General features: G+C 51.9%; 1 protein-coding gene across 7 annotated transcripts in view; it reads right to left on the bottom strand.

Annotated features, from left to right (window-relative positions):
- Positions 1–1,071: 1,071 nt before the first annotated feature.
- The window catches only part of Cpne2 (copine 2), a 39,529-nt gene continuing 17,669 nt past the window's right edge, over positions 1,072–22,931 (bottom strand). For 5 of the 7 annotated variants that reach the window (XM_027405639.2, XM_027405641.2, XM_027405642.2 and 2 more), the window contains 14 exons: positions 22,616–22,795; positions 22,169–22,243; positions 20,465–20,536; positions 19,218–19,301; positions 18,917–19,006; positions 18,344–18,442; positions 17,899–17,985; positions 16,668–16,727; positions 15,663–15,796; positions 14,034–14,088; positions 11,390–11,441; positions 10,138–10,271; positions 4,550–4,786; positions 2,980–3,397 (listed from right to left, as the gene is read on the bottom strand). In XM_027405639.2, coding sequence (XP_027261440.1) covers positions 3,290–3,397; positions 4,550–4,786; positions 10,138–10,271; positions 11,390–11,441; positions 14,034–14,088; positions 15,663–15,796; positions 16,668–16,727; positions 17,899–17,985; positions 18,344–18,442; positions 18,917–19,006; positions 19,218–19,301; positions 20,465–20,536; positions 22,169–22,243; positions 22,616–22,795 — 1,467 coding nt within the window. In that variant the 3' untranslated portion in view covers positions 2,980–3,289. Of the gene's footprint in view, positions 1,560–2,979; positions 3,398–4,549; positions 4,787–10,137; positions 10,272–11,389; positions 11,442–14,033; positions 14,089–15,662; positions 15,797–16,667; positions 16,728–17,898; positions 17,986–18,343; positions 18,443–18,916; positions 19,007–19,217; positions 19,302–20,464; positions 20,537–22,168; positions 22,244–22,615; positions 22,796–22,931 lie in introns of those variants that run through there. The other 2 variants (XM_035442592.1, XM_027405643.2) reach the window with 2 other exon arrangements.

The following is a 22,931-nucleotide window of genomic DNA, read 5'->3' as shown; positions in this document are numbered from 1 at the left end:
TTTCCTCTGTACTCAACATGGATATACCTTTCTCATTCCCTAAACAAGACAATGTAACAACTTCTAGGATATCACATTGCTGTAGGGGGCATAAGTTGATGTAAATGGAATAAGTGAGCTAGGAACGACTGAAAGTATACAGGAAGGCATGAGTAGGTTCTGTGCAAGCAGGACATTTTGCAGCCAGGACTTGAGCATCTGCAGGTGTTGACCTCTGAGGAGGGTCTAGGGTCTAATCCCACCAGATGTACTCCTGCCTGAGTAACTGGAATTTTACAGTTAAGTGAGAAAGTAAAGGAGCTGGGTGGTGGTGGCACATAACCTCTTTAATCCCAGCACTCAGGAGGCAGAGGCAGATGGAGGCTCCATGAGTTTGAGGCCAGCCTGGTCTACAGAGTGAGTTCCAGGACAGCCAGGGCGGTTACACAGAGGAAACCCTGTCTCAAAAGAAAAAGTAAAAAGGATGGTTGGGGTTTGTTTCTCTAAGCCTTGTACATTGTCTCAGATGGCAGAATTCTTACAGCTCTGAGACCACTTGCAGAGAGCCAGCAGTGTTCAGTTGCCAGCTCTATCTGGGAGGCAAGGGACTGTACGACTGTACGACCTATTGCAGTCACTTCCTGCCATTTGTCTACCTGAGGCCTACTGCCCACTTGGAGAAAAGAGACTTGGAATTCTAGTCACTTATTTTCCCTCTAAACAGCAGGCAGGCTGATGTGACTGACCTAGACAGATAGCTGACTTCCTACCTGTACAACTTCCAGAGGTCTTAGGGCCCAGTAGAAAGTTTATTCCTCAGACTGAGGTAAGACCCCACCTCTACCCCCTCCCTGCCCACTCTTAACAGAAGTGCCTTTAATCCTTACTTTTTTTTTTTTTCCTCTGCTTTTGCTTCCCAGCTCCTAAATTCTTCCCTTTTGGGTTCCCCCTTCTCACCTAAGGGAAAAGCTTGGTTTGCCTGGACCAGGCCTGCTGTTCCAGCTTCTTTCCACCCTGTGAAGATAAGCCATAGTGATCAGCATGCAGGCAGACATGCCCTGTCCCCTAGGAAAGAGGAATGACACCAGCTTCTTACAGGATAACTGATTGCCTATATTAGATGGCTCCCTTGCCTAGGCAGGGTGTCCAGAGTGCATAAATAGGTTCGTATGGCACTGGCATTCCCCAGTTGTAGCTCGAACAATAACATGTTGGGAGGGTCAGAGCTGGTTGCCAGCTCTACCAGCTTCTTTCTGTGTTAGCTCCAGTTAGCTAAATGTTAATTGCTTAGGCACACTGGGTTCCTTGGCTCGAATGTCCTTGCTGTGGGTATGTGACTCAGCTGTCATCTTAGGCCCCTTCAGAAAAACAAGTTGAGCTCAGTGGCAACACAACCATTTGGTTGGACTTGGGTGGCTTCCTGGCATCCTAGCATGGCCAACCTACTTTATACACGTTAGCATGGAATGCAAGTACTTCTTGGTGCTCGATGCTTGGCTGGAATCTTGTCAACACTTGTAGTCACAGGTTGCACAGTCACGCTTTAAGGACTCTGTCGTGGGCTGACATTGTTCCCTTACCTGCTAGAGGAATAGTTTCAGAGGAAATTGGAACAGCATTAACAGAGAGCTGCAGAGGAGACACAGAAAGGCCCATGGGAGACAGGCTAGTCGTCTGCTTCTATGACACCACTGAGGCCTGCTAGACTTATGTTTTTCATTCCGGAAAGGCATTCTGAAGCCAGCCCTTCTATACATTCTATAGAGGAACCCCAGACTCCCAGAAGCCCAATGATTTGCCTGGGTTGCCCTGCTACATGACGAGAATTTTTATTTATGCCCAAAGGCTGGCTTTTTGCCTTTTTCTTGAGACTTGAACTCCATCAGTACACAATCACCTACCTTGGAGCTATATTCACTAGACACCCTAGTTGGCCAAGCCAGGGGTAAATGGGTTAGTAGCTGGGTGTGATGGCCCACATCTTTAGTCCTCACTCCCACCATATACACCATGGCTCCTGAGATTGGGACCTGCCTAGTGCTGCCCAATTCCAGCAGGTAGGAAGGACTAGCCTGGGGAAGAAGGCAGAGAGAGATATTTAGCTTATGAGTCAGTGTAAGGCCATTAGCTTGAGTGGGAAAGCCCCTTGCAGAGCTAAGGGAGATGCTCGGTGTAGTAGAACGTACGAGCACAAGGGTCAGCCACACTTGCATCCACATTGTGCCTGTCAGTAGGCATGGTGTGTTTCTATTTCTGCAGGGTCATGGGCTGTGGCAGGTTCATGAACAGTGATGGTACAGGAAGCTAGAAACATGGTGCTCAGTAGAAACATTCACTGTTACAGTCCCATGTCAGCCTGTCAAAAGGCCTAGTGGCAAGAGGACAGGGATTATGTGGAAGAGAATAAGGAACAGGGAGGAAGGCTGGGGCCAGACTCATGAAGAAGTGGGGTGTGTGCTAAGAGGGGCATGCTGCAGAAACAGCAGGGACAGATGTAACCTTGTTTAGGGTTACAAAGACCTGAAGCCAAAGACCTTGCTTAGGACATCCAGAGCAGAAAGTGGATGGCAGCAACTGCTGTCTAGCTGCAGTGAAGAGCAAGCAGACAGTCTAGGCAAAGAGTAAGAAGGAGCACGAAGTGTTGGCTGGGCCCAGGTGTCTCTTCATGTCTATACAGTGTGAGCAGGGTGCCATGTCCTGTGCCAGCTTCACAGGGATTGCTGCTGCTGACAGGGATTGCATGTCCCCATGTAGAAGTGATCACACTGACTCTTCAAGAGTAGGGGTGGGGTAAAAGTCTATTTGTTCCCTTTTCCAGATCGGTGAGTGTCCATTGATCCTCAATATGGAAGGAGGTGACAGGCAACATCTGTTAATCCTTTATTACCCTGAATATAACAAGTAGAACACCATCACAGTTAAAAACCAGAGGAGGACACCATACAAAGTTTGCACCAAGGGTACATTCCTTCTCGCGGCTAGTTACTTAGGAAAAGCCAGTTGTGATTGTAAAAATTTTATTCTCTTTAATAACAATAATTCCACTAAAATTATACAAAGTACATTCAATACTTAGAGTGGCAGGAGGGTGGGGAGAGGAAGCCGGTTTGTCCTGGAAGCATCATCAGTTGACTCTGACAAAGGAAGCCCAGCTGGGCTGGGGGAAGTTGGGGGTGGAGGTCCGGTTGTAAAAAATAAAAATGTGGACTGGTAAAAAAGGCCACCCACGAGGAAGCAGGGTGAACGTGCATGTTCCTGGGGGGGAGGGGGTGCTGGGGGCTCAGCTGGCATGCTGCTGCTGGGCATGGGCTCAGGCAGGCTCTGAGTTGGTGGGGGGTAGGTTTTTATGTTTGAAATACTGCACTACTTGCTGAGGCAGCTCCGCCAACACCGCTTTGGCCAGAGTTTCTTTTGCTGCCTGTAGGTCCAGGTGGGGAGAAAAAGGAAAGAAGAGGATTAAAATGAGCAGAAGTTGGGAGATTTGCTGTTGCAGAGCTGTGATAGCAGGTGGCCGTGGAGGACTTCAGGGCAAGAGAGTCAGGGCCATCTGAAATGTGGCCCTCATCCCAGCCCAAACCCTAACCCCACTACCAACTGTCTTCCCTCATCGGCTGGAGGTGTTTGGGGAAAAGACTTAAGATGAACTTGGGGTACAAAGTGGCCATTTAGCTTACTCAGCTGGAAACACTTGCCAGCCGACAATTTGGCTATGAGAAGCAACAGTGAAAGGTCACTACTGAGCAGCCAGGCGCAGCAAAGTGTCAAGCCATATAGCAACAGATGACTAATGCCCCACATTTGCCCTAGGATGCCAGAAAAAGGCACAAAATCATCCTAGGCAGATATATGACCACTGGGTCACCAATTGCTGAGCCTGGTTCCCAGGATTTAAGCCCTGGTGTTCCCACACACAGGTTTCAGCTAAGACAACTGAGGCTCAGGAAGGCCATGGCTTACCTAAGGCCATGCGATGCATTACTGACCCCAGTGAGAACCTAGGCTGGCCTTGTGTGATGCCACCCAAAGACCCAGATCCATCCAAAAGACAGCATCTCAAGAGCCTCCTGCCAGCCCTGGTCTCCTCACGGGTCATCTGAATAAGGCCAGAGCCACTTCCAGGAAGAGGCTGACTACCACCACCACCACCAAACCTCTCCCCTATTTTGGGAAAGAAAGCCAAACTAACAGGAGGAGGGGCTTCTCAGCTTCCATCTTCCCAGCTGCAGAACAAGGGGCTGGTTGAGGAAAGTGCAGGAACAAAGCGCAGCTTTGAGCCTTGGTTCCTTCCTCATCCTGCCTCTGTTCTGTTCATCGGGATAGTTCTTACCCAGGATGCTGCCATAATCTAGATTAGGTCCCACTCCTGGGTTCCTCTGGTTTGTGGAAATAAGTCCACAATGTCACAATGGCCTTGTCTTGGGCAAGGCTCGCTGGGCATCTGGCTCATCGTGGGCCCTCAGAAGCCAACAGTATAGGGGGAGGAACCTGAGACTGACCAGATACCCATCATGGACTATGAGTTCTGTTGCAGACCCTGCAGCTGCCCCTCCCAGCCTGGGCCCACACTCACATTTCGGAACTCTCGGAAGGGCACAAACTGCACAATGTCGCGGGCTGCCTCCTCGCCTGTGTGTGAGCGTAGTCTCCGGTTGTCCCCATCCAGAAACTCCATGGCTGCAAAGTCAGCATTGCCCACACCCACAATGATAATGGACATGGGCAGTTTAGAGGCCTGCACTACGGCGTGCCGTGTCTCCTCCATGTCACTGATGACCCCGTCAGTGATGATGAGGAGGATGAAGTATTGCTGTAAGGGAAGAGTCAGCCAGGTGATGAGCGAGAGTGAGGCCCTGACACCCCTCTCTGAATCTCCAAGGCCTGAAGGAGGCAAACTGCCCACACAGTGGGACATTCCCCACTCTGGGTCTGGGCCATGGGCTCAAGGCTGGCTCTGCCACTTGCTATGCAGTACAGCTCTGGGCCACTAAGACTTAATCTGCTGCACTTGAGTTTCATCATCTCTAAGCTGAGAATCACTGCTCAGAACTGTTATGTCAGCTGCCTGACAGGCCCAGGCTTGCACAGGAAAACATTCTAGCCTACAAGCCTCTGGGGTTGGCCTACCTCCTCTGTCTTTGTGGGCAGGAATACCTGTCTTCTGTTAGCTCAATACTTAGCACAGACAGACACCTGCCGGGGCTAAGCACAGGGGATGTGGGTCAGGGTCATGTCTAGGTTGTAGTGTTGTCAGAATTGGGGCAGGAGGAGTAGGTGTACAGTGGTCACCCTGTTCTATACACAGTGTCTTGGTGCAGACTGATGTCTTAGGCCTCTGGCTTTCATGGACCCTCTTCATTAACAGAAGGTAGGAAGCTCGGGGCTTAGACAGCATGGGCTCCCACTAGACCCTAACACCAATATACAGTTTGCTCTGTGTCTCCCTGCTACCCTCTATTTATGGCAAGTGACACCAAACTTTCATATAGCAAGGTGTGTTTTTATAAATGATTTCACTTAGAATATATTGAATAGTGAACATGGGTAATGTGAGTATAAAGTCCACACAGGATGACCTGGTATGAAGAGGATACATGACATCTGGAAATTCACAGGACAATCCAACAAACAGGACTCAGACTTGGAGTTGGCTGGTACCTTAACTTTCAACTCAGCACTGTCCTAGCCATCTTGTAGCCCTGTTCAGAGGAATTCAGTGTTCTGCCCTACCCATGAGACAAACAGATGAGCTGCATCCTGATTCAGGTTGGGGGCCTCTGACCTGTAATTTGACTCCTAGTTGCCAGAAGGGAAAGCCCTGAAGCTCAAGGAGGACAGAGGTGACCCAGGGGGGCATGGAGCCACCTTCTCACCTAGCAAAGCTGTGTAGCTTGTGGATGATACAAACCTGCTGCTTCTTCTGTTCCATAGTACAAACCACAGGTCAGGGTGTGGTGGGCTGGTGCAGACACTAGCCCTGCCCTCTTCCCCCCAGCTCCAACACTGTGCCTTTAAGAGACCAATCCCCTGGCTGGGGATAGTTGTTGCCATGGAGATAGTAGCCTGAACCCAGCAGTAGAGAGCTGCTGCTGCCAGCCCCTAGTCCTGGTTTTATCAGTCCATCTAGACCCTTTCCCTGCCGTTGCCAATTGCTGTTTGAGGGTCCCTTCCCTGGCTGACTTTTTATCCACATTAACCTCACCTACCAGGCAGTTCAGGACAATATTCTTGGGATACTTAGGCTGGCAGAAAGGAGGGCAGGAAGAGGCCTGACATTGAGGAAAGAAAGGTCTAATTGGCTGGTCAGTCAAAGGTAGCACTTGTCTTCAAGCCCTGTCCAGCTCAGACATGTGTTCCCACCTCCCTGTGGTCCTCTTGCTCTCTATTGTAGTCTGCTGTCTTCCTTCCCAAGAATCTAAGTGCAGAAAAGCAGGGCCTGGTTCCTGCCAGACTGTGGGTACAGTAGGCTGGGCAAGGGGTTCCTGACAACATAGGACCTTTAGCAGACAACCTAACTGTGAGCCTGGCTCAGAGCACCAGAAGGCTCTGGGGGGTTACAAGGCCCCCTAACAGGTAACTGACAGGTTTTAGGTTCATGCCCAAACCTGCCTGACTACACAGCTGGGGCTCTTTCCATGCTGTCTGCTGCCACCCATGTATTGGTAGCTGAGGACTGTGAGTCTGCCTGGAGAAAGTTCTCTTGTTACCCATTAACCTAGGATTGAACAGTCTGAATGACTGGGACAGTGGCCTAGGGCAGAGTCCAGAATCCAGGCTATAAACCCTCACTCCTGGGTGCCACGGCCAACCTGGACAAAGCCAGGGTCATCATAAATCGGAGCTTCAAAGATCTATCACTACCTCCAGAGGCTCCCAGAACAAATGAAAAGGGCTGTGGAGGGAGAGATCGGAGTAGGAGGGATGGAAAGGGACTCTACAGTCCTGATGTCCCCCCTACTGTGCTGGTCCCTTCTGATACCCTTCCTAACCAGAGTTCACAAATTGCTGAGTGTTGAACCCTCTGTCCCAAGCAAATGTGCCCTCTGCTTGCATTGCCAGTGATGATTCCATGGGAGGTTCCTCCACACATTCCTTCCCTGTACCCTTGGTGCCCCTGACAACCCAGCACATTCAATTCAGGCTCTAGAAACAGCCACATCATCAAATAGAGTCCCTGAACCAACTCCCAGCACATTCAGAGACAAGAGCATCTCTTCTGATTCCAGGCATGCCTTGGGTTTCTAGGACTGCACAGCTGCTTCTCCTAATGCATTACGACTGGATTCATAATGAACTGACCTGACCACAACAGTTCCAGGCAGGGTCTGGGGAAGCTGTAGTTTCTGAAAAATTGGCTGCCAAGGGCCCTGGGATGGGAGTAAGAGACCTTTCTAGGGGGCTGGATGCTGCCTGTACTCCATCTAGGATGTCTAGGTTGGATGCCTAGGCCACCACCCAGGATTGGGCCACAAAATACAAGACCTTACTGACCAAAGCAGAGGACACTTTCAGGCCACTCAAACCTGCTCATTACCCTCCAGTGGCTCCCCATTGCCCTCAGGAGGAAACACAGAGTGCTTGATGGCTTCCAAGGTCCTATGGGAGATGGCCAGCCTTCTCAACCTTGCCTACGCTGTTACAGTCTCCTTACACCTACCTTCTACCCATTATACTCACACGTCAGGCCTTTGCACATGCTGTTCCCCTGCTGGCCCAGTCTAACAGCACACACACATACACGCATGCACGCACACACACCTATGAAGCTAACTCTTAGGAATCTCTCAAGTCTAAGCTCAGACATCCCCTTCTAACCATCAACCTTTCCTTGTGTTCGCTGTCAGTTAGGTACCACCTGTTTGGTCCTCTACTGCAACCACCACAGGCTTAGTCATCCTGCACTGTTGCTGTGGCCTCCCAGATAACTCCCACTTGTCCAGGTGTCCTGGAGGTTACACAGAAATGCTCAGAAAAGACACCTGGAACAAATGAACGGAAGAGTGACACCCGCTAGAGATACCACACCATGTGGGTGTGCTGTGTGTGCAAATGTGAGGGGACAGGAAGAGTGAAGTCACATCAGATTCCCCAACACCAAAACATGGCTAAACAGAAGCATCAGCTAATCCAATCACTCCCATTTGCTGTGGGCCTCACTATGCACAGCATTACCAAATGCTAGCCTGGGCGGTGCCCTCAGATGGTCCCACAGCCAACATGTCACGCACCAGGCTCTAGGCTGAACTATGCACATGAGCATTTGGTTGAATCCCTACAGCAAGGCACATACAGAAGGAAAGTGCTGAGTTAGAAACCAAACCTCAGAGACCTTAAACTGCGCTTGAACTAGGTTCTTTCCCCTTGAGGTTGAGCCACCCCACAGACCTACTCACCTCCTTTGGTAAAGAGGGTGGAGGCAAGTGGTAGAGAAGTCGGAATCTACTCTTGGGCCTCAGAGTGGGAGGGGCAGTAGATACTCCGGACCCTAGTCTCATGGCTAGTGACGCTTAGGCATCATTTGAAGTCACAAGGCCTTAGAGACAACAGCTTATCCCAGACAGCCAAGGGTGGCTTGCAGTAGCAAGTAAGAGCAAAACAAGGTTGATTCCAGAGGGGGTTAGAGCAGGTGTCTGAGCACAGGTCTCAAGTCCTTTTGCTCAAAACAAAGGTGAGGCTCTCACTAGTGAAGAGGGATGGACAAGACCCTAGCAGACCTGGAGTCCCTCAGTCATGAAGCCATTGATTTCCAAACCCCACGTCCTGCCAGCCAGGAACTCACTGGCTGGCAGGAGGTACAGCAGGAGGCAAAGGCCTGGCACACTGCTGGAATGTGCTCATGTTCCCTGCCCAGATGATTTTTCCTGAAGAAGAAAGCAGGCCTGTTTTCATACCTTTGTAAGACACATGTAGCCAACAGCCTTGTTGGCACCGAACTTGGCACCCTCACAAGAGGGTAGTGAAGCTGATGGCTGCCCCTTACTCTGCTCTATCCAAGCTACTGTATCTCAGAACCCTCAGGAACTAGAGAAAACCACAACAAAACACGATCCCTGCCAGGCCTCACAGAGTTACTGCCTATTTGGGTCACCCATCTTATATCACCACAGGGGTGAACACTCCTACTGCATCAGAGGAAATGGGCTTAAAGAAAAGCAAGAATCTGGGTTCTCAGCTGCCACAGTTGGGATACTAAACTGAGGGACTCCTCTGATGCACAGAAGGCTCGGTTCTTCCCAGAGCCAGCCCTATCACCTCATCTCTACTCCTTACCTCAGCCCCTTCTCTCTGCTACTACTTCAGGAAAGCCAACCTCCACTTCCTCAGTGACCAGGTATCTCCCTCTTTCTGAAGAGTCCCACATTGGTCCTTTTATTCATGGAGTAGAGCCTTCCCTTTGGGATAGGCTAGTGGCATGGTCTCGCTGACCTAATTCCATCTATCTACAGAGTACTGTGAACCTGTCACCCACCAGGCACTGTGCCAGGCTTAGAGCCTACAGGAAAGTGAGTGCAGAGAGCCCTGGCCCATGGGGCTGAATCTAGAACCAACAGGTGCAGAACCTGTGGCCAAGAGGCTGTTAAGTTGCAACAGAGGCTAGAACGGCATGAATGGCATAGGACCACAAGGAGATGGGCTTGCAGGGCCAGCGAGTCACCATGCAGTGTGGGGAAAAGCCCATGTGGAAGCCCAGGCTGGTCACCTGCCACATCATATACATATACCCCACACTGCAGTCTTGCTACTGAGCTTCAGGCCAGGCTTAGACAGTCTGTAACTTTCCCCGTATGGCTCTGGACCAAAGTATTCCAAAGGGCCAGCGTCTAAGCCACAGGGACCAGATAGTAGCAAGCCCTTCCCTATGAGACTTTCAGGGTCACAAGTCTCACTTCCTGCAATGCTCCAATGGCATTGCTTTCCCAAGTAGGGCTCCAGGAAGCAAGGCTCATTACTGGGCTTTTCCAGGCTCAGATCCAGGAAAGCAGCCTAGAGAGAGCCTGCATCTCACCTGGACAGGGAATCGAGACAGGGGAAACACTCTTCTAGCCCCATACTGGCAGGAAGATAAGAGCACACATCCCAATCGGATTTCCCTCCTTTGGGCAGGGTGCCAGCCACTGCTAGCCTCATCCCAGCATGCACATGCCCTTGCTGCCTACTTACCGTTGCCGTCTGCTGCTGTGTGGCCTGGGCTGCAAACCGGGCCACATGGTTAACGATGGGGGAGAAGTTTGTGGGACCATAGAAGCGGATGTGGGGCAGGCAGGCTGAGTATGCCTGGGCGATGCCATCCACACCTGCAGAAGACGACCTGGATCAACCCAGTGCCTCTGGGCTCCTGTCCTTATCCTGCTGCTGACAAAATACCTACCCCTAGAATGTCCCTGCCATTGTCAGTGTGGCTTTGAAACAGCAAGCTCTCAAGGGCAGGGGGAAGGCAGTAGTGGGAAGCCTGACTGTGAAACAGACAGGCCCGAGTTTAGGCCTGGGGTGACCTGTTTAAGGTTTCTGAGCCTCTCCTAGTGGGTGAATGACAAAGGAGCCAGACAAGTAGGTAACATAGGGAACTATCTGGAGATCCATTCTGGACATTCTGGCAGCTGCGCTGGTGGGGGCAGGGCTTGAACCGTTCTTTACATACCAGGTGCTCTGCAAGTAGCTGCTATCCTGACCAGCCAATGGTCACAATGCTATGCTCCTGGCTAGATGGCCTCTGGCCAGGGCTGGCATGAACCAACCTACATTTACACACGTCTTTGAGGACCTGTACTAAACCAGAGCCCAAGGGGCACCAGACCTCATTTATGGCCAAGGAATAAACTCTAATTCCAAATCCACAGCCCTACAGTGACGTTAGGGACTTGCTTCTCTGTGGAGTTCATCCTGGTCCAGTATCGGGATCCCCCAAAGGGACTGGATGCCCTTTTCATTCCCCCGAAGCATCCTCTCTCCTCTCAGTTTCTGAACTGCCTTGAGGTACACGTGGGGAAGGGGTGGATCTGAACTTACTGCCACTGCCTCCTGTCCCTTCCCTGCCAGGTCACCATCCATCCTAGGCCATCAAGGCTTTCCATCAAGGGAGAGGGGCAGACAGGAGGTGAGAGCAGGTGTGTGATGACACCTTCATGCCACACACTGCTCTGTCCCTTGACCCCCCAACAACTCTCATCTTTATTCCCATCCACCCGGGGAAATGAGCTAAGCAGGTATCACACCTCCCTGGGGCCCAGAGAGGTGCAGTGACGTCACTGCTTCACAGCCAGTTATCCTTGAACTCAGGACGGTAGGATTCCACACTCCATTCCTCTCACCTCTCCCTCTGAGTAAGTATGACAGGGATGAGAAGGGAGGGATGGAAACTGGAATCCTGTCCCCTCCCTCTGCCTGCTTCTTCTGTAGGCAAATCCACACTCACCTGAGCAGAAAGGGTTGGTGGGGTTGAAGTTGATGGCAAACTCATGGGACACCTAGAAAGCAGAAGATAGGCTGAGAGGCAGCATCCTGACCATACTGAGGCCAGCCCCCTCTGAGGCTTTATTAGGCTAGCAGAGGCTTTGGCATATGGGTTATTGATCCCACATCTGCCTCCCTCGCTTCGTAATAGGAAACTGAGACCTTGTAAACCAGTCCACTGCCCTCTCCCCAGAGGGCATGGGGGTGGGGGTCCAGGTTGCTGTGTACCTCCCTTACCAAGAGACCTCCTGAATGGAACAGAGATAGCCCCAAGGGCCGTGGGGCCCTGGAACACGAGGAATGCCCCATTCACTCTTCCCATTTGTGGAGCCACTTGTCTGGGCCTTGAAGGCTTTTCCAATCTTAGCACCAGGCAGGGTGCTGAATAGACATCTACCTCACACCTCATACAACTGGGATGGCCTGACCACCGCTAATTGCTAAACTAGGGATCAGACCTTGCAATGGGGCTGAGTGGGTCAAATTCAAGCTGTGCAGCAACCCAAGGCCTGATCCTATGTTCCTGTCACAAGTCCTGGCTCCCATTCTGGGGCTGAAGGGTGGGCTCAGTGGGAAAGAGCACATGTTGCTCTCGTAGAGGACCTGAGTTCAGGTCCCAGCATTTAGATCTAGTGGCTCGCAACCACCTGTGACTCCAGCTGTAGATGAACTAATGTCTCTAGCCTCTACCAGCACCTACAGCCACACTTCTCTCTCTCTCTCTCTCTCTCTCTCTCTCTCTCTCTCTCTCTCTCTCTCTCCTCTCACACACACACACACACACACACACACACACAATCAAAAATAAAGCAAATTTAAAAAAAATAAAAGATGGCCTCTCAAGCTCCACTGCCAAGCCATGTCTGCTCCAGCACCTGCTGAGCCACTAGGCTGGGTCCCAGATCCACTCTGTCACAAACGAGGACCTCATACCACCTGTATGCCAGGTACTATCACAGCAGGAGAAAAGCAAATCCCTCCCCACAGACAGCACAAGAAAATCCCTGGGTGCCGTGAAGACAACGCCAAGGCAGAGAGCCAGCCCCCATGTGAGTGTGGGCAATGTAGGCCGGGGCTCCCAGGGAGCAGGAGCACCAGGCTGGGACATGGTGGAAGGAAGAGTCAAAGGCACATGGAGAAGCCCTGAGGTGGAAAGGGAGAGAAAGGCAGGCTCGTAGGACAGGGTAAAGTGGCAGAACGACAGAATGAAGGCCCAGGAGGGCCAGGCCTGGTATACACTGGGGGACGGAACATCTGTGCTCTCCTGGCCTCTTACAGTACACTGCTTTAGCACCACTGGGTGCTTTAGCCTGGCTGAGCCCCAGCACCCCAGCATTACCCTGTGACATTTCCAAGGCTTTCGCTCAAGAAAACATCTCTTTCAGCTGAGTTCTTTGGAAGCTGGCTGTTGTCCTAGCAACAAGCTCTTGCTGGGCCTGGCCACTGGCTCCCCTGCCTCCACCATTGCATCTATGCTTGTCCATAGTCCCAGCCTGGGCCCCACAGAGTCCTGTCTCACACTATGCAAGGCCAGGATGCCCACTGTTCCTGTGTGAGACCCAGAGCCACTCGCATGCTCCAGGTGAGCCCTGAGGTGAGCTGAGAGGATGGGACACCGTACTCGTTCTAGAGGTATGCAGCACAGCAGGGCAGACTAGAGGGGGAACTGAGCTGGGCATACCATCCCCACAGGCTCCTCCTCTAGGAAGCAACAGATTTGGATATGATCCTAGAGTCCATCTGCCCACCCGAGGCCCAGACCCCTAGGGTGAAGATGCCTCAGGCAAGCCACATTGAAGCCCTGACCCTTGGCTGTTCCATCTGTAAAATGGGATAATGTTTTATGGCTTTGGCTGTGGAAGCTCTCCAGCTCTTTGGCCTGTGTTCTTGGTGACTTCCCAAGCTGGGCCATCCAGAATTTCCTCTTGCCATATGTGAGGTCCTTACCTCCCCTCCACTAAGGCCACCCCATAGGTGTCTAGGGTCTCTTTCTCCTCCTGTCTCCTTCCCAACATCTGAGACCTGCTTGCCCTGGCTCCCTCCCGCCCCAGTACTTCATCTCTATTGTCCACTCCATGTCCAACCAGGTCTCCCTCTATTTCCATCCACTGGAGTCGGGGAGGCTAAGGGTCCCTTCTCCCTGCCCCATGCCTCAGGGCTCTGGGTACTCTATCCTCCCTGAGTCCCTTTGACAGCTTCTTCCACTGTGAAAGAGGGGCCACAGCTGACCTCTGCAGCTGTGGTAAGAATGAAATGACGCTGAACACCAGGAGGAGTTGCATGCAGAGTGCTCCAGGAGCCGAAAGCACTGCTTCCTGACCTTTTGCCATTCCCGATTTCCATGCTGTGACTTCTCCCTGATCTGTTCTCCGCCCCCCTGGCTCAGCCCTGCATCTCTGGCCAGCTCTGTGTGCCTTGCCTGTCCATCCCACCCAGAGTGGATCTTGGCCCTGTTGCAGGTGTCTATCCCTCTGCCCTGAGTTCCAGACCATCTTCTGTTGGTCTCTTGGCCTCACTCACAGAGGTACAAAACTCAAAGACACAAGTGTAGTCTTGGCTGAGTGCACAGCAGACAGAAGCCCAGAGCCCCCCACCATTTCACTCACCTTCCAGTCTGGCGGTAACTGGGCCCCGAACCCCAGAGCAGGAAACATCTTATCACTGACCAGACAGAGAGAACACGTGAGACATTTGGACACCTCCCCCCACCCACCACACTCTCCTCTCCTGGTCCACAGGCTTGTGTACTTCCAAGGACAGAGAGCAGGATTTCACCCTTCTAGAGTTATTCCCCCCTAAGCCCAAGCCTAAGCCCACCTGTGGGTGGCAGCTGAACATGGCTTGACACATTTGTGCCCGTGGCAGACACTTGCTTAATTTTGACCAATGGACCTGGAAGCACTCTATAGATCCTTCTCTTGGAGGCAAGGTGACAGTGGAAGCAAATGGACTGCTTCCAGGATCCCAACTGCCTGTTAAAAACCTAAATATAGGTTTTTAATAAAATAAAAATAAAAATAACCTAAAATAAAAAAGTCCTAAAATAACCATGACCTGCCTTCATCAGCCCCAGAGCCTGGTTTCACCTTCTTCCCGTCCCTGAAAGCCACACCCAGTCCGGCTTCTCCCAGTTCCTTAAACATTAGAGGCCCTTATTTCAACTTCAGCCACTATGCTCCATTTGAAATAGCCCTCTCCAAATCTGTTTTCCTTAACAAACTCCTACTCATCCTCCAAGGCCCAAAACAAAATGGTTACTTCTCTCTATGGCCATTGATGGGTCCCTGACACCCCCATAGGCCTCTCTTTGGTGTTCCTATGACTTCTGCCTCACATTAAACAGGTGACTCCGAATCCCAATGACTTCTAATGAGAGCTTCCTAAAGGCAAGGACAATGTCTCATTTGTTACTCATTCAACATTTATATTAAAGACAATCTGGCTAGTGTGGAGAACACGAACTGTCAGAACCTAGGACAGAGTGGGAGACCAGTTAAAGGAGATGGGCAAGAGGCAGAGGCTCCAGCTTGGTGTCTGAGCTCATTGGGGTTCTGCTCAGCCTGAATGGCAATGAAGGGCTTGGGTGACCTGGTGGAGATCAGAGTCTTACATGAAGCAGTCCTTGCTCTGCATGTTGTGTGTATCTTACTGTGGCCAGGAAGCACAGCCACCCTTTAGGCCTGATTCCCTTTAACTGGGCCATCTAGGCCCTAGTCCTCAGCTGTGTACATTCAGACACATTCTTAAAAACAAAAACAAACGAACAAAAACAAACCCAAAACAGGGACTCACTATGTAGCCCTGGCTGGCCTAAAACACTGCCGACCAGGTTGACCTTGGATTTACATAGACCTGAGTACCTCTGCCTCTCAAGTACTGAGCAATGGCCAGACAGTTAATCAAGTCCTGCCCAGGACTGTCTCCAGCTGTGAGAGCAGAGACTGCACTGTAGCAACCGAGCTTTGTCTTCCATCCTAACTCATTTTTTTTTTTTTTTTCTGGATGATTGGTACACCATGTATAGAAAGATTCCAGTTGAACCAGGCTTGGCAAGTAAGAGTCCAGGAATTGATTAGCAATGTCTGCTACGGGGAACAGAAGGGACAATAACTGTATATGCCACTGGCTCACCATTCCTAGGCTTGCAGATCCCTGGGTCCCTTCTAGCTCTGACAAGCTGAGCTTCCCAGTCTGAAGGGACACCAGTTGACCTTCAGAATCATCTCCAAGTATACCTGTCATAGTCCTGAATGATCTGTCCCACTGCCCAAATGGCTGACAAGTATTCGTTGGTGCCCATGGGATTGATATAGTGTAGAGAAGAAGGGTCCATGGGATTCCCGTTGGAGGCTGTGAAGTCTATTCCAACCTGCAGAAGGAGGGAAAATGCCAAGCAGTGCAGCCACCCACCCCAGATCTCCAGCACAGCCTCAGGGACTAGAAAGGCCTGTGGACATAGGAAGTCCAACATCCCAGCCCCAGTAGTCATGATAACAACTGGAACCTGAAAACTGATTGTGTTACTCTTCTGCTCCAATGCCACCCATGGTAGGGATGGCTTGCAGCCCCCTGGGATGAGGATCAAGAATAAGGCTCTGAGGCCATTTGGAGCTTACACTACAGCCACAGGCAAAGGGGCTGTTCATCTTGTAAACAAGTGACAGTCCAGTACTCACTATGTGCCAGGGGCTATGTGATAAACTGAGGAAGGAGGAGAAAGAAAATAGAGAGTTCATGGTACTCCCAGACCAGGGGAGGGACAAGTGCAGATGAGTGGAAAATTCTAAGCTTTCAGACAAGACAATGAATGCCAGATGTGTCAGAGGACACAAAGCATCAGGGGAGGGTCTCTGAGAAGGTGGCAGAGGGAACAGTGCAGGGCTCTTGGGTGGCCAGAGAACTGCCAGGAACAGAGGTGTGGCTCAAGTGAATGGAAGAGAAGGCAGGAACAACTGGACAGTGGAGCCCTCCTGGCCAGTGGGAAGAACTGACCTTTCTCTGTAGAGGGAGTTGGTCAGGGGAGTGGGAGAGCCTGTGTAGCCCTGCTCTGCCCCCAGCCCAGACTGACTCAGCCTGCTTACCAGGACAAACTCCCTGTCCCCTCTCCTCTGAGGCCAGTTGCATCCCTTGCCCCAAGGAAGTCCTTGCTAAAGTCTATTACAAGTCCCTGCTGCTGTGGCAGAGGCCTGAACCCTGAACGAAGACCATGGATGATAGGCTGGTGATGGCAGGGGCCTTACGGTGAACATGAGCTGGCAGCCTCCCAGGATGTAGTCCAGGAATGAGTAGTTTCGGTGTATCTGGAAGAATTGTTGAGTCAGTAGGTCCTGGTTTGGCTACAAATGTCCCTGTAGGAGTTGGTGCTTGTGTCCTGGAGCCTCAGGAGGAGGCCAGAGGCAGCAGCTGGGCCTAATCTTATTACAACAGACTCCAAAGCTCTCTAGCAAAGGCCATGAGTGGAGTAGGACCCCAGAGCACAAGTACCACTCTAGGCAGGGACCAGCTTCCCACAGCCAGTCACATCTGCCAATTAGTGTCTAACAGAGGAAGTCTCCATTCACCACTCACTGGGTGCTGGGCAGCCACCTTCCTGAGTCCTAAATGCCTCCCTAGCTAACACACACAAAGTGCAGATGCCGGTCCAAGGCCTCCTGAGCAGGTTAACAAAGCTGGGAGATGCCATGTCTGCTGTCAAGGCCTCTGCCTCCTCTCAGCACAGTGTGTTCGCCTTTCCAGGCCAGTGGCATCAGGGCTCTCCAAGATAAATGTAATGAAGCAAAATTTTAAAGGGACAACCCTCTTTCACGCCTGTTATGCCCAAGCTTGGAAAGATGACAAGTTTGGGGCCAGCCTGGACTGCACAGTCAGATTATCTTAGAATCGGGATGGAATGGAAGAAACAGCCAGGCAGGTGCCAAAATATGTTGAGTAGCAGGTGTTTCAGAAATAGGTCCAAAATCACGCTCGACATTCACAGAGCACTGTCTGGAGCATTGCCACTGAAGGTCTCTGTGACCCTGTGACAATCTGGGCTCTAGGCTAGGATGGGGAGGCCTCAGCAGGGAGCAATGCCATGCTCTCCTGCACCCCAGCCTGAGCCAGGGGCACTTGTCTACTCATGCTACTTTCCTTACTGTCCTGTCCGCCAACATGGCTTGACCACAGTGTTCTGAGCCCTGGTGGCCTCACTTCTACCAGGGAAACCATAGCTGCCTGGGTCCTGGCTGATGCCAGAAGCCAGGGTGCTCAGTCCCACAGCCTCTGCCCCCAGTGTACAGAGTAAGCCTCCTGGGTGGGCAGAAATGATTCCCTATGATCCTCCAGCTACAAAAATCACCTGGGAAATCAGCTCACACCCTTCTTGGCTCTGCACAGAAAGGGAATAGGAGGCTAAGCCGTAGAATGCTCTCCTTTTTGATATACCCATTCTACAGACAAGGAGACCAAGGCTTCTGTGTGCCCTCAGCTCACCTTGCATGATCTCAGGATAATGATGCCCGAGTTCTTGTAGCTCTTCTTCTTCCTTTGCTTCTTGGGGTTGATGCACTCCATCTCCAGCTAGCGCCATGGAAGGAAGGGAAGCTCAGTTGAGGTATCTCAAGACCCCATCCTCCCAGGGCCCCAGAATCCCTTTTACAACCTAGACCCAGGGGCAGATGCCTCCCCCAGAGAGGTTCCCTGGTGGCCTCCTCCAGACCACTCTCCAGGTACCCAGGCTTTCAGGGTTGCATTCATTTTATCCACACCCTGAACCTCTACCCCATATACAGAGGGAAAAACTCGAGGGAGACTGTCTTGCTCGAGGTCATATAGGCAGAAGAGGTGTGGTTGGACGCCTGTCTGCCTGGGTCAAACTCCTGGATTTCTATGCAGTCACTGCTGAGCCCCAGGGTCACAGCACATACGCCCATCTTACCGGGACACCATCCCGAGCCTCACTCATCTGCAACACAGAGGTCTGGAACTCGCCAATGAAGTCATGGCCTCCATTACTGTCGTAGTCGTAGCACATAACCTGGGACAGGTTCAGCATGGTCACCCCAGAGCTGTCCCCAGGAGGTGCTCTCAGCCTGTTCACACCTGAGCAAACCTCTTATCTATTGTGTGGGCATTCCCTCCCATGGCCTGGTCTGTCTAGCCTTGGAGTTCCTGAGTTGCCTCCTGAAGGAAGCTTTTCAATGACTGCTGGAAAAGCAGGTTGAAGCTACCCAAGGAGGGTGAAAGCTATGCTGCTTACTCTACCCACCTGGCATCTGTTCCTCCTCTGGCCAGCCCAGACCCTCTGTAATCCTATCTGCAGTCTTTGCAGGTGTTTACAGCAGGGTTCTTGGGAGTGAGGCCCTTGAACCTAGGGCCCCTGCCTTCTCATAAGAAGGGGTTCTTCCCATTTTAATAAGAGGAGTTTCAAGCATGTATACCAGGAGCCTCACTGGTGTGGACTAGGAGGTAGAGTGGTCAGGGTGGGGAACATGGTCCCAGGGTCACTAACCTGAACGGGCTTCTCCAGGTCCCCATCACACAAGGACACCAATGGCACAGTGAATGGCTTCCACACAGGGTCCAGAGTGTACTTGATCACCTGGGGGACAGGGAAGAGCAGAATGCTCAGCCCCATTAGAGATGAGTGTGAAGAGATTGGCAAACCCATAGCCATGCTTCCAGCTGTGGCCCTTCCAGTGTGGTCTACATGGCTGGGGCAGCACAGGCCGTCCCCTGCTGTCATTTTAATGGACCAAAAAGTGGTGAGACCCTAACACCCCCCCCACCCCGCCAAGGTCCCTTCTACATACCTCAGTTCTATGGACTAGCATCCATTTGCCATCATCCCCTGGCTTATAAAACTCAAGAAACGGGTCTGATTTCCCAAAGAGGTCCTAGAGGGAGGCAGGACATGTGTGAGAGGGCATGGCCCTACCAGACTCACGGGGGCTGAAATGTACCCCAGCCACCTCCCTCATTAGGAATTAGTGGGAGCTACAGTGCAGCCAGTCCCTTCTCTTCTCCCCAACCTCCTCGAGGTTCAGCCAGAGGCCTGGCTGAGGCCTGAGAAATGAGAAACCCCCACAGTGAGGCAGGGTTCTGTGTTCTAGAGACCTATGCCTTGGGTGAAGAAGCTGCAGCAGCACAAGGCTCCAAGAGGGCCATGCTTGTCATAAGGCCAGGCCCAAGGACTTCAGAGAGACCACAACCCTAAAACTACAGTGCAGGCCAGAGGCATGGCTTAGCAAAGGGCGCTTGCCATCAAGCTCGGTGATTTGAATCTGCCCTCTAAACTACATGGTGGAAGGAAGAAGCTGATCTCTGACAGTATGTTCCATAGCATTATGGACCCATCCAAATGTAATAAATAAATAAACCTATGATGCCTGTCACCAAAGGGCCTGAAGGCATCTAGAAATCCATTTATATAAGTTTTAAAAAGGCACTCTAAAGAAGTCACGTGGAAGTGAAGGAGACGGAGTGAATCAAGTAAGAATGTATAGGACAACGGTGTGCGTCAGGGAGACAGGCAAAGTGAGTGATGCAGGCAACTGAAGGCCACTGTCACTTCTGTCCCCAGGAGGGCTGGGGGGGGGGGTTACAGAAGGACAGTTAGCATGTGGAAAGAGCACCACGATCATGTTCACAGAGGAGGGTCTCAGGCAGAGAGAACAGAGTACACTGGGCCTGGGATTGGAAGGATTCTGGTTTAACCTGGGCATCCAGCACTGTGGCTCCATGGCAGAGCTCTAGCCTAGGGGATGTGAGTTCTTGGGTTCCATCCTCAGGAAAATGAGAGAACTGATAAAGCTGAGGAAAGCAGAAGGATCTGGTCTAACCAGGAGAGGAGGGGGAAGGGCAAGAATTCGGACCCTGGAGGAACACAGGGAGTTTGAGAAGGGCCCACAAGACAGTTTCCACACACAATCTGCCTCTCTCATCAGTGGTTCAGTGCTTAGCCTGTCCCTCGTGGGAAAGGAAATGGTGTAGCCAGAGAGGGCAGGCCCAGGCTGGGGAAGAATCTGTTGTTGATGGAAGCCCTCCCTGTCTGGCTTACCTTCTTATCCAGCTTCCTGCCCGCCAGGCTCAGTGTGATGACACGGTTGTCTGACAGCTCCTGGGCTGCGATCTGAAAGGTTGGGACTGTGAGGGGTGGGGGTCTACTCCTCCCCTTCCCCACTCTGCCAGGACCCAACTCTCCAGGGCTAAGTGCAGGGCAAAGGGGAGAGTGAGTGGCAGGTGAGCCTAGACCAGCCTCTTGACTTCTACACCTTGGTTTCCATTTTCTGGAAAATGGAGTAATGACGAGACTGGTTATGAAGAATCAGAAAGTGAGTCCCATTGCTCAGGAAAGGGGCTGTAGGACACTGGGGGTGAGATAATATGGGGACTAGTCAGAGGAGGTGGTCATGAGGCAAAGGTAGAGGCTCTGCACCAGGAAGCATAGGTCTCCTCAGGGAGCATAGGCCTCAAGCTTTCTCTCCAACCTGGGAGCTCTTAACTGCCAGTTGCAAAAAGCAGAGTAAACTGAAGTCCATGGAAAGATGGGGGCTTCACACGCAGTCATCTATTCATGTCTTCCCCATAGCCACAGCCCTCAGACCTCAGCACAACTGCAAAAGTCCACTGTGACCTCTCCACACTGATGGACTCATAGCTCTGCCGCTTAACCGAGGTGGGCTTACCTGCAAACAGTCTTGCTTGAGACTGGCCAGCCCTCTTCCCCTGAACCACAGACCAAGGCCCTGGTGCCCTTTCTTCTTCCTTGTTCTTCAGCTAGACTATAGGATGGTGCCTATCATCCCATCTCCCAGAGAAAGGAACCCAGGTCTACAGTGGAGACATGGCATCCTGGACAAACACTGAGTGGGGTGCCCTGCTGGGATCTGAGTGCAAGGAAGCTGCCCTGAGAGCTGACTGTGAACTCTGAGGGGGGTGGGGAGGGTTGGGAGGTGCCTTCCAGGCTGCAGCAACAGCCTGGAAAACATCTTGGGAGTTTTTAGACATGCCGTGGATTTGGCTTGCCCTGAATGTGGACCACAGAGAGAAAGGAGAAATGATTGAGGTGGGGAAGCAAAGCAGGTGCTGATAGTTCTCACAGCTTGCAGGAAAGACTCCACAGCAGGAGGGAGTCATGGGAGGGAGTGAAGGGGCCCAAGAGCACAGAGAAGTATGAACTGCTTTCAGCAACAAGCACATCACTGGCTGTATGGGGAATCTCACTAGAGGAACGCTTGCTCCTCTTGGGCCTCATTTTCTTCGTCTATAAGATGGGGTTTGCCCTGCCTTCTAGGCCTCTGAGGACCAATGAGCCCATCCACAGGAAGAACCTGCACATAGCTGGAATCACTGCAAGTTGCAGGGGGAACCATTGCAGTTGCTGGAATCACTGAGAGGCAGTGTTATGTGCATCTGGAGCTTGTGAAATGCTCCCCAGCGGGGAAACTACAGGGGCTAGAATTGGTGGGGGATACTGTGAGGGTTCTGGACACCCTTCCCCCAATGATAAGGAGGCCCCTGGTCCTGAGCTGCATTGCATCGCATCATCTAGGGCCTTTCTGATAGTCCCCCAGCCAGCCAGCCCCCAGTGCATCATCTGTAGAGCCAGAAGCCCGTTGCTAAGAGACCTGTTGCTAAGTTGTAAGTTGGGCCTTTTTACTCCCAACAAAGCTGGTGATTATCTGCTGGAGAAGCAGTCCATTGATGGGGGAGGGCGGTGGAGACAGAGAAGGGATGTGAAGGGCAGGGAGGGGGCAGGTACCGTGATCAAGCCCTTCCCTGCAGGCTTGTCATTCATCAGCAGCAGAGGCCTAGTGATCTTCTTGCTGGAGACAATCTGGGGTGGGAGAGACAGAAAGGAGAGTTTAGGGAGACAGCAGAGGCTCTTGGGGATAGGTCAACAACAGGACTGGGTGACAGCACCATGTATCACACTGCTCCCTCTTCTCTGCGGTAGCGGGTGGCTGGCACTGGGTTTGTTTGCTCTTTCTGGGAAGTTTTCTGCCTGGTCCCAAACTCACTGAGCTACACCACTTTTGGGCCTGTTGGCTCCTGAGGTGTCTGCATGGCAGATGAGGAGTCTGCCAAGAGGATCAGATAGAGAAAGGAGGGGATGGGAAATCCTGTCTGAGGGCTGCCTGATCCCAAGAGCAGAGGTTGACTCCAAAGCCTGTGTGTACCCCACTCCACTTGGGAGCCCCAGGCTCACCGTGCCAAGGCTGCAGGAGAACTGACCCAGGAAGTCATGTTCATCCAGCTGTGCACTGGACTTGTCCTGATCAAATAGGGCGAACTTGAGTTTCTGCACCTCTTCGAAGTGGTAGTCCAGCACGAACTTCTTGGAGAAGGCTGGGTTGAGGTTGTTGATAGCTGTTTCTGTTCTGTCATACTGGCGGGAGACATGGTAAGGCAGAGTCATGGTGGCCAGGTTCCCCCTCTAGCTAGCTTCTGGCAACCTTTCTACAAGCATCTCCCACCAGCATTAGCCCATGAAGACACCACAGGTCTGAGACTTTAAATCAGAG

Source organism: Cricetulus griseus, chromosome 3 (genome assembly GCF_003668045.3).
Source record: "Cricetulus griseus strain 17A/GY chromosome 3, alternate assembly CriGri-PICRH-1.0, whole genome shotgun sequence".
Lineage (NCBI taxonomy): Eukaryota > Metazoa > Chordata > Mammalia > Rodentia > Cricetidae > Cricetulus > Cricetulus griseus.
Note: the sequence above shows the minus strand (reverse complement) of the source record. Positions and strands in the feature narration are given on the sequence as shown.